This window comes from Gavialis gangeticus, unplaced genomic scaffold (genome assembly GCF_001723915.1).
Source record: "Gavialis gangeticus isolate Ggan-Ray unplaced genomic scaffold, GavGan_comp1, whole genome shotgun sequence".
In the NCBI taxonomy this organism is placed as follows: domain Eukaryota; kingdom Metazoa; phylum Chordata; order Crocodylia; family Gavialidae; genus Gavialis; species Gavialis gangeticus.
In genome coordinates, this window is record NW_017728994.1 from 57,817,962 (window position 1) to 57,828,539 (window position 10,578).

At 43.3% G+C, this 10,578-nt stretch overlaps 1 protein-coding gene across 3 annotated transcripts in view; it reads left to right on the forward strand.

Annotated features, from left to right (window-relative positions):
• Positions 1-10,578, forward strand: part of ATRNL1 (attractin like 1) — a 1,264,546-nt gene that overhangs the window by 297,232 nt on the left and 956,736 nt on the right. For all 3 annotated transcript variants that reach the window (XM_019502885.1, XM_019502884.1, XM_019502883.1), the window contains exon 13: positions 7,123-7,241. In XM_019502885.1, coding sequence (XP_019358430.1) covers positions 7,123-7,241 — 119 coding nt within the window. The remainder of the gene's footprint in view (positions 1-7,122; positions 7,242-10,578) is intronic.

Sequence of the window (10,578 nt, forward strand, 5' to 3'; positions counted from 1 at the left end):
TGTTCTGCCACAAGTCCCCAGGAGCCCCAATCATTGCTGCTGGAGCCGGTGAGTGCGGGGATTTTTTTTTGCTGTTGTTTTTTTTTAAAGTGCCAGGCCTCTGGTACCAGGCAAGGCAGCCGTGGCGGGGGGGGCAGGGCGGGATGGGACGGCTGGAGCCCTGCTTGCCACCATGCCCCTGCCGTTGACACTGCCACTGCCAGTTTGATTCAGAGGAAATTCGGACCGATTTGACGCCGATTTTGCGACTGAATCTCTGAATCTGAATTTGCCAGATCGAATTGGGACAGTGATTTGAATCACTGAATCAAATCACTATTCCCTCTGAATCATCTGAATCCGAATCAAGTACTTGCCGCTTCAGACAGGCGTAATAGAAAGTCATTAGATGATTCAAAGAGAAAAGGTGCCTTGGTTGGAGAAAGAAGAAGAAAATGACCTCATCAGTACCTTTTTGGGTAGAATTCAGGTGAGAGGATGAGAAAACTTTGAGGTTAGACAGGAGAAATTTATAGCAATTAATATGAAAAAACAGTGGGGACTGAAAAAAGGTTTAATAAAGGAGGAAGTGAGTAGAATCTGAGTTTGAAGATATTAATGATTGAAAAATGGTAATGGGAATTAGAGACTATCGTGTGTAGACAAATGAGAGGTGTGTGTGCATGACACTTTAAAGTGGGCTGAATGCACCTCCTTTGAGGTGTTTTAGAGTACTTTTAGTAATCTACCCCTACAGCCGCAGAGTGAAGCATCGGGCTCTGTGCAGCTCAGGGGCTTAGCAGGAAGCCCTGCAGGCAGTCTGGCCAGCAGCCCAGGGAAGCAGGCTCTGCCGAAAGTGACGAGCCTGACCTTTTTACCCCCACCCTTGGAGCCTGCCAGCCTGTCTGAGCTGTGCGCGGGGCCCAGTGCTTCTCTCTGTGGCTGTGGAGCCCCCCGGGACCACCTGAGCTGGGTACCTGCGGGCTGGTACTGCCTGGGCAGGGGGCTGCAGCTGCCATGGAGGGAAGCACCAGCTGCCCTGCCCCTCCCTCGCAGCCCAGGGCCTGCTCTGCCCACTGGCAGATCGCCCTCCCACTCCCCACCAGAGAGGCAGGTAAGTCAGCAGGGTGTGTGCACAACACAAGGGTTTAATCGGTCCTAAATTGAAGCGGTGTTTTTTAAAACCCACTGTTTGAATTTAGGGCCCCCGTTTTGTCTACACACATGAGAAGCATGAGCATGAGTCATAGATTACTCTTAAATGACAAGTCTGGCAGATGAGGATAGCAACAAAATAAAACTTGGGGAACATAACCAATATGGAGATTATTTCTTTTTGCACAATGTACTGCCTCCTCTTCCCTTCCCTTCTAAAGAACAACCCTTATAAATTGGTTGTTAATCAGATTTTGTTAGATTGATATTATTATCAGTATTCATAATCTTATTGTCTAGCCTGGTACGTCATTATGACAATTCTAAGTGAAACACTGCAATGTATTGCTTACAAAACTATAATAGTGATTAGAAAATACTAAGAATACACAGACTCTCGTAATTGTGTTGTCACCTGCGTTCTGGTGAAAATTTGACCATTGGAGAAATGTGAAGTGAGGCATAGTACCAGGTTCATAGAACCATGGCTAGAAGGATAAGTTACAGATCTATGAATGAAAGGGAAAAGTACTCAAACTGACTGGTAAGAATAAGTAGAGAAACCCAAATTTTGATCTCAGTTATACTAGCCTAAAACCAAAGTAACTCCACTTATTTTAGTATAGTTATTTTGGGTTTGCACTGATGAAATAAGGAAAGAATTTGGCCCAGTCTGTTTTAAAGTGTATTCTCCTCCACCATCTACTACATTGTGGTGTTTAAAAAAAAAAAAAAAAAATCTCCCAAATTGTTCTGAGTCAGAGAAGCCATAATAGCAGCCAAAGCACAGATGGACCCCACAAGTGTTTCCCAACGTGACGGTTAGCAGGAAAGTAATTTAGGTATGCACAAGTAATAGATAGGAAGTGTCATTGGCTGAGAGAGCTCACAGATCTAAAAGGAGAATTGTGTAGGGGGATACATTACATTCACAGCTGGAAAAATACTGAAACAAACAAGCCCTTTTCAGACTTCATAATGAAGTGTGTCAAAATGTGAGCTATAGTTTTTATCTGGTGAATATCTCTTTCACACCATGATAACCATATTGATTCAAATAGTAAGTTGTTATAAATTATATTGCACATAACTTCTGATTAGCTCAACTTGTCACAAGTTAAGCTGTTTCTAAGACTGCTTTTTCTTGTAGTTAACGTGAACACAGATATGCAGCACAACACTAGATATCCAGTATGATACTCATTCTGTACATCTTCCGGTGCAGAACAGTACAAAACAGTTCACTCAATATTTTTGTAAAGCATGTCTATAAACTACATAGTATTAAACTGCTGAACTACTTTAAATGTTTGTTTAACCATCACACTTCTTGCAAATTAGCTATGCCTTTAAAATATATTGTGACCTACTTTGCCATTCAATCAATTTTCTCCTGAATTGTCTCCCAATGGAATATGAAGTTGCAAATAGGGTATGATATAATGACTGCTGGAAAAAAAATGTTGGGTTACGTGCAAAAATGTTGACTATGTAAAACTGTTCTGAAGAACTTCTCTTGTATTTTTCATATTTTAGTGGAAAACATTTCAGAAGGGATATAGAGACTTCTCTTCTTTATTAAAAAATATGAACATTTAAGAGTGGCAAAAACTACAGAGATTAATCATCATAAATAGTTAAGTTTCAGATTGATTCCATGGCAATTGCATGGGCTTTAAGAGGAGTTATTTATTCAGTTTGTGTCTGGAAGGCATCTTGGAGGACATCTTCATTGCCAGCAGCATTGAATTCCACTCCAAGTTGGTAGTGGCTACCTTGTGCCCAGTAACAGAGTGGCTAGAATTTTCATCCAGGGACTGGAAGTGCTGTGTTCTAGCCTGCAATGATTTGAGCCTGCTTCCCAGACAAGTGTGTCCTTACCACAAGCTTTTAGAGTAGGTTTGAGATGGGCATTCTCTATTCTGTTGAAGGTAGGCAAGTGGAATCCAAGAGTGCGTTTGTTATGGAGCTATAAAGAAAGCATGCAAGGAGTCTGACTCTGTAGCTTGCTGTTTACGGCACTGTCCTGGGTAGAGGAATCTTTGGTTCCAATCCGCACTGCTAAGATTCGTTCAGTTTTGTAACCAATGACTGTCTAACATAATATGCAAACAAAGACCTGGCAGCAGAGCTAGAAACCAGGACACTGCCCCCTCCTCCATCCCCCCCACCCCACCCCCTGGAAATTTTCTTATTGAGCTGCAGAGTTACATTCACTGTTTACTGTCCTTCTGACCCCAAGTCTTGCCCTCTTGACTGCCCAGTAGACCACCTTCAACAGTAGGAAGGGAGGGTGGTCCCATCCAGAGCTGGATGACTAGGGGAAATGGGAGATGGAATTTTAAGTTTCATTAGGGTTTTGAGGGTTTTAGAGCAGTGGTTCTCAACCTTTTTTGTACCAGGACTCATTTGTAAACATTAATGGCCAGTCCCGCCCCTGTGTCCCTAACGCCAAACCTGCTGCTCCCCACCCCCAGTCCCCCAGCGTGTAGGGCGGGGAGGTGGGGTGCCCAAGCAGCCCCTTGCAGGCTGGAACTCTGGCAGCCCTCAGGGGAAAAGCCACAGTTTCCCACATTTTTCTCATTTAATGGAGAATCTATTTTTGAAGTGTTTTGGTCCGTTTTTAAGTTTTCCTTGCAACCCTTTCATGTATTCTTGCGAACCACTTTTGGGTTGCAACCCATGGGTTGAGAAACGCTGGTTTAGAATACTGGTCTCATGTTCTGGCCAAGTGCTATAACTGAAAGGCTGTTGAGCAGAAAGGGGCATCCCTATTACCACAACATCATGCCTATCGTCATATATAAAAAAGTGAACAGAGTGCCTGATGTGCAATGCGTGTCAGGTGCTATGTTCCTGACAAGTGCCCCTGTGCTTAGTGTTTCCTGTTGTTATCTCTGGGTTTTCTGAATTGTCATTTGGAGAATGCTACCTCTCCCCATTCTTTGTGCACAGAGCTTGGGTGCTTACATTTGAATTCATCTTAATTGCCTCTTAACATATCTCCACTGAGTCTGAGGGACCCTAGACATCTAACTTGGTCAAACTGAATTACCGCTCCGGTGCAAGGTATTGTGTGAAGATTAAAGGAGCTCCTGTTATGGCCAATGCCACTTCATTTCTATCAGGTCCTGCCAGTTTATCGTGGGATGACACCCTCAGAAACCACGCTTTCACAGGGTCTTTGATAGTATACAATGCAAATCCTATCAGAAAAGGTTGACACAGTCAAAATTATCTTATAAAAAGAAATTCCTGAGGACTTGTACAAGAGCGATACTCTAAAGAGCAGCTCTTTTCTAGCTGTGAAACGTTACCAATTAGCCATGTCCTCAAAACTAAGGAGTCCATGCTGCACAGAAATTGTGCATAGGTGGTGGTGTGGATAGATGGAAAATGACACTACACTTGCTAAACTCCCTGCTAGTAAAAGATATTTCCCATTCTTTTTTGTCCTTTTCTCACAGGGCACTAAGATGTGCCTGCTCCTTAAAGGGCAGAAACTGCCTAGCAAGAGGGCCCTAGGAGCCAGGCAGAAACCCCACAGGTGCAGGTTGCTGTGGCAGCAAGCTAATGTGGGAATTAGCCTGCAACTGCACCCAGTCAGCTGACCGGGAGAAGATAGGACCTTGGGCACATATAAGCCCCAGGGCTGGGGCTAGAGGCAGTCAGTTCTCTGACAGCAGCCAGAGGGGAAGGAGTTCATGCATAAAACCTCCACAGAGATGCTTGGCTGCCTGTCTAGCTGTGGGTAAGACTAATGGGCTGTAGGAGCTTCTAAAGTACCTGGGGATAGGAGGTACACATTGCTGAGGGAGAAACTGGCCCTCTTAAAGGTGCAGTGTGGCCTCCAGTGTCATTGGTATTATTATTGTTAGGTTATAGCCCAGGGGATCATATTTCTGTTGTTGTTTAATCTGGTGGACCGGGATGAGACTACTGGGGAGGAGGAGGCCTCGCTAGGGGCACACTACCACACAGACCTCCAACACCAGAGGGTGCAGTGACAGGAGGTGAGACGAACCCAGCACCAGAGAATGCAGCAACAGGGCTGCAAAGAGCCCAGTACCAGAGGGCGCAGACAGGTCTGCACAGAGCCCAGTGCCAGGGAAGGCATGTAGACAGGGGCCAAGGGCCCAGTGACGACAGGAAGCCAAGCTAGTCTAAGGCCTCAGAGGGACAACGTTGAATACCACCTACGAGGCATGGTGCATGGTAAAGGGGTGTTTTTGGAGCCATGCGTCTGGTCCATAAGGCTCAGGGTGTCTCAAGAGGCATGGACTTAGAGTAAGTCCTGGCAAGGGATCCAAAGGCAGCCGGATCTAGTGAGGTTCAGCAGGACCGTGACCACACAACCTCATGGTCAGCCTCCCAACTTATTATTTCAAACAACTAGATGTGGCAGGCGAGACTAGAAGGTGCCTGCAGGGCGCAGCTAGCACGGTTACAGGGCCATTACAGGACATCGTGGCTGTTTCTAGGGACCCCACCCCGTGACGCCTTTTAACAGCAGAGGGAAGATGCATTTAAGCATGTGAGTCTGTGTTGAAGAAAACTTGTCTTAAATATTTAATATGACCTTGATCCTTAAGGGTTTTTTTCCTTTCTGAAAGAGTAAGCCTCTTTACTTCAGATTAACAATATTCTCCTCGTGTGTCTTTGGGGCCAATTTCCCCGTCCCACTGACGTCTAATCTTTCAGTGGGCATTGTCTGGATTTTCTTCTTTTCCCCTAGAGAGCTCTGCACTTCATGGGTTTCATTCCCATTCCTGGATGGCATGCTGTGGGAGTTCTCCCCTTTGGCTATTCAGTGTGTGCTTGTGTTTCACAAAGATGAAGGGGGAGATGTGGCCTTACGTATTTGGAAATTAATAAAGAGATCTTGTATCTAAATTAAATGCTTTAATAAACCAACAGAGTTTCTTCATGTCTTGTGAAGAAACAGTATACCAAGTATCCTATTAAAATGTTCTTCTGAATTTTCTGTGGAAGTCAAACACCAAGCTTTTGATCAAAGGCAGTGCCATATAAGTCTTGTTCTCTCTTAAAAATGCAAGTTGGATAAACTTTTGAGATAAATTCAAGTTCCTATAGTTTGAAAAGCTTTTGCTGAACGGCAGAGTTTTTAACATATGGAATGGGATAAGAAGTTAAAGATCATATTTGCTTTTGGATCATTCACTTTGGAAGCAGAGGAGAATTGGTCAGTGGCCAAGCATTCTGTCTGATTGCAAAACAAAAAAGAAAAGAAGTCTTTTTCAGTAAATGACGCACAAAGAGATGTGTATTAGAATAATATGCCTTAGACTAATAGGTGGTTATGTTATTGAACATTTATAATAATTTAGCTAGGAAGGGCATATAAATAAAATCATATTGTGGGATATACTTCATATTGAACATCTAATGAAATGTACATTGCAAATGTAAGGAGCAGACTCACTTAAATTTGGCAGGTTCACCTCTACCCTTCTGTGTGGGTGATCCTTCAAAAGCATGTCAATTTACTAAACAATACTGATCATATAAAATTAATGTAGTAAGCATTAGTATTTATTTGTCTGTCTGCTAGAAATTGGATTCTTTTTTTTTCACTTCTTACTATGCCTGCTTGTATAATAACCTACTACTTTTCTTCGAAAACTCAAACTTAGTTTTTTTAACTAATGTTTAAATACATTAACAAGAAATAGAATAAAAGACTAGTAACATTTTGTTTGATCTGCATACTGTTCTAAAATTGGCCTCTGTTTTACTAATCAAGTAGTGTTTCTTGACCTAGTCAGGGCTTGAGAAGCTTCAAAGAATTTAAACAGTGTGTAATAACATTAATTGAATATTGTTGATTTCCTATTAAGTAACTTTCTCATTTCAAATTGAAGGTCATGTTTATGAAGAAAAATGACAGCTGTTATCCCACGTAGTTGTTAAAAAGTGGCAACTTTCTTCTTCATCTTTGTTTCTTTTTGTTGCCTGTTTGTATTACAGCTGCTGCTGATGATAGATGTTACAAATATGCAGACTGTGCTAGCTGTTCTGCCAATACAAATGGGTGCCAATGGTGTGATGACAAGAAGTGCATTTCAGCAAACAGTAACTGCAGTATGGTGAGCATTTGCCAGTAGCTGACTACATAGTTAATATTTCTTCTTTATAACTATTAGCTTATTATTTAATGCCATTTTATAAAATGTCACATTACATTTTCAGGCATTTGAAATATAAAGTAAATCACACTTTCATACACTGTAGAGTTGATATAAATGCAAAAAATCTGAAAATTGACACTTCTGGTTACATATCTTTGATTTCTGCCATCCTTCAAGTGAATAACTGTATGCTACCCCTAACCTTGCCAAGACATTTTAGGCTCTTATTTGATAAATATAAAGGTGAGAATAATAGTGATAATGGCTAGGATTTTTTAAGGAGCCTCGGGGGAGAAACACCTATATTCTGTTGCATTTTTGCAGGGGAGGGGGAGGGTCTGTCTCTAAGAAGCTGTTTTTAAAAATGCCAGCCAGATAACACAGCAGTTTTAGCATTATAGCCTGTTGTTTACAGCAGAAATCATACACAGTCATGATATGTGGTAATTTATCATGGAACAGTTTTTATAAAATGCACAAGAGAGATTCTGACAACTCCTTCCTTCCCCTTCTCTCTCTCTCTCTCTCTCTCTCTCCGTGTCTTGGTGTTTTTCACAGACTGATAAGCATTATTACTTCAGGAAAAATAAAGCACAGTGTTGTTGCATGATTGCTTCGGGAACAGGACCTAGTCTCTTGATTATTTAACTGTATTTGTTTCTCTATCTTTTTTCTTAAAAGGCATCTGTATGATAAATGAGTAGTCCTCTAAACTAAAAAAAAGACATCAAAATCCATAAACTTATCACATTGTAGTATGTTACAGAACATATTTAAAACTTTATTAGTGTATGTTAAAAATCATAGCTGTGTAGAGATTGAAGCAATGGTAGGACCTAGCACATAGTAGCTATATAGAACATAGCTGGTGTTGGTTGGTGCAATCTAGAACATGCAGTCAGTCGCATAGTTTCTTAGCCTGGGATAAAGGTGCGGTTTGGTACAGAGTTGTGAGCTGGTAAAACATTCTTAGACAATGGTTTAGAAGGTAATGTACAAATACTAGGGTGGGAAAAAAGTTAAAGGCATTAAAAGCCTTGGTCAGTTGGTGGCACGAGAGAGGTTTTCAGTTGGTCTCTTCTGACTTGGGAAGGCCGTGCGTGGAAAGGATGTTGTGGTCATGGGTGATATGAATTACCCTGACACCGACTGGGAGGAGCAGTCGGCCAGGTCTAGCCACTCACGAAGGTTCCTGACGTGTGTACAGGACCTACACCTCGTGCAGAAGGTACTCGTCCCCACTAGGGGAAACGCCATACTGGATCTGGTGTTAGCCTCTGGGGACGACCTGGTGGGGGAGGTGCTAGTACAAGGGAGGCTAGGGGACAGTGATCATGAAATGATCCAGTTTGCTGTTCAGAGGAAGGTGGGGAGGGTAGCCAGCACAGCGCAACTGCTTGACTTTAGGAAAGCCAACTTCGAAGTGCTCAGGGTAGTAGTCAGGGAGGCACTCGGAGCCCAGGGTGTAGCTAGTATGGGGGTCCAGAAAAGGTGGTCCCTCCTCAGGAAGGCTATCCTTGGGGCACAGCAGGACACAATTCCACTGTGCAGGAAGATGGGAAAAGGGTCCAAGAAACCTTCATGGCTGAGCGCAGATATCCAGGCTGGCCTGAGGGCAAAGAAAAAAGCATACTGGCGGTGGAAGCAGGGGGCAGGGACAAAGGAGGAGTACACCTCCCTGACCCGAGCTTGTAGGGATTTGGTAAGGGAGGATAAAGCAGCACTGGAGCTTAGATTAGCTTCTGGGATTAAGGATAACAAAAAGTCCTTCTTCAAGTATATAGGTAGCAAGAAGAAGTCTCGGGGTAACATTGGACCCCTACGAGGCAGGGGAGGGCAGTTGGTGACAGACAAGCGAAAGAAGGCAGAACTCTTTAACAAGTTCTTTGCCTCTGTGTTCCTGTCTGCTGTCAATGGGGTGCTTTCCGGTGATAGCATAGAGAGGCCCAGGAAGCATGCAAGTCCCCCAACTGTTAGTTCACACCTACATGGGTGCAATGGATGAAGTGCCAGTCTGCAAAGTGCATGAGGTTCCCACAGTGCATGAAGTGGCTTCTGGGGTCCCAGTTCAAGATGACCTTGAAGACTTTGTCCTGGCTGGGTTTTGCCTTCTGGTTGTCAGTGTAGTTGACCTGAATGGCATCCTCCAGGAGCCTCTCCAAGCAGGTTCTGATGCAAGGGGGTGATGATGATGTGGGTGGCTGATAGGGCTGGGAGCCACATCTCCTACTGCTCCTTGCACCATGTCCAGAAGCATTTCCTGATGCACTTCATGAGGTGCTGTGTAGCATCATGTACTTGGCTACAAAGTAAGGCAGAGTCCTTGCTATGTTGCCATAACTTTCCCTCTAGTTGTCTGTTCAGGAACACGATTGGGTCCTTGTTGGATGGCAGCCTGGTGATCCTCCTCTTGGCGGTTGGTGATGCTGCTTGCCAGGTTGTTGGGGCAGGTCAGGAGGTAGAAGGCATGGGTGACTATTGAAAGGCACAGAGTTCTCCCATGTGAGGTATGTTGGCACTCCCCTGCCAGTAGAGGATGTGCAGGATCTTGTTGCTGGTCTGTAGTGGCAGGTTCATTTACGTTTTGAAGAGCTGCTTGATTTCACCACCCGCTTTCTTGAGAAGCGTCTTGGGGACTACACTTAATCTTAACCAAAAAGGCCAAGAGAGTTGGCTGACAAGAGTCAGGAGCAGTAGCATTTGAAATTGCAGGACTTTTTGGAATCTTCACTATCAGTTGGAGATTGAAGAAGATGAACATATTTATGATACATATTAAAATCTTGACAAGTTTATGACTGTCTCCTGAGTGCTGTTATTTGTATAAGCCCTTATTTCTTATGCATCTTTCCTTCCCTCACTTCACATGCTTTTAAAATAAGAATACATTCAAGGGGAGGAGGGGGGTGGGAGAGGAAAATGTTAATTCCTGCTGTGTTGTTTTTTTTTAATTTCCCTGCTACTGAAGCCTCCTCTTACTCCACTTTTCACCAGACAGGCAAACACTATTAACAGCATAGTGCAAACTTATGTTATCAGTAAAAGTAATTTTCAGGATGTTTTAAATGTGCAATTTATGATTGCTTAGTAATATATAGCAGTGATTTTACAATACAGTAAAAGTGCATTGAAATGTTCTAAAAACAGATGTATGTCAGAGTTGTGAGCGTATATTTGGTGGGCTGTGGCTTGGGAGTGAGGGGCCTGGAGCTGCATTCTGTGAGCAAAGGGGGCAAGGGTAGTTCTGATTTTTTCCATGGTAAAAACCCCCCAAATCAAATACCAAAATTCATAG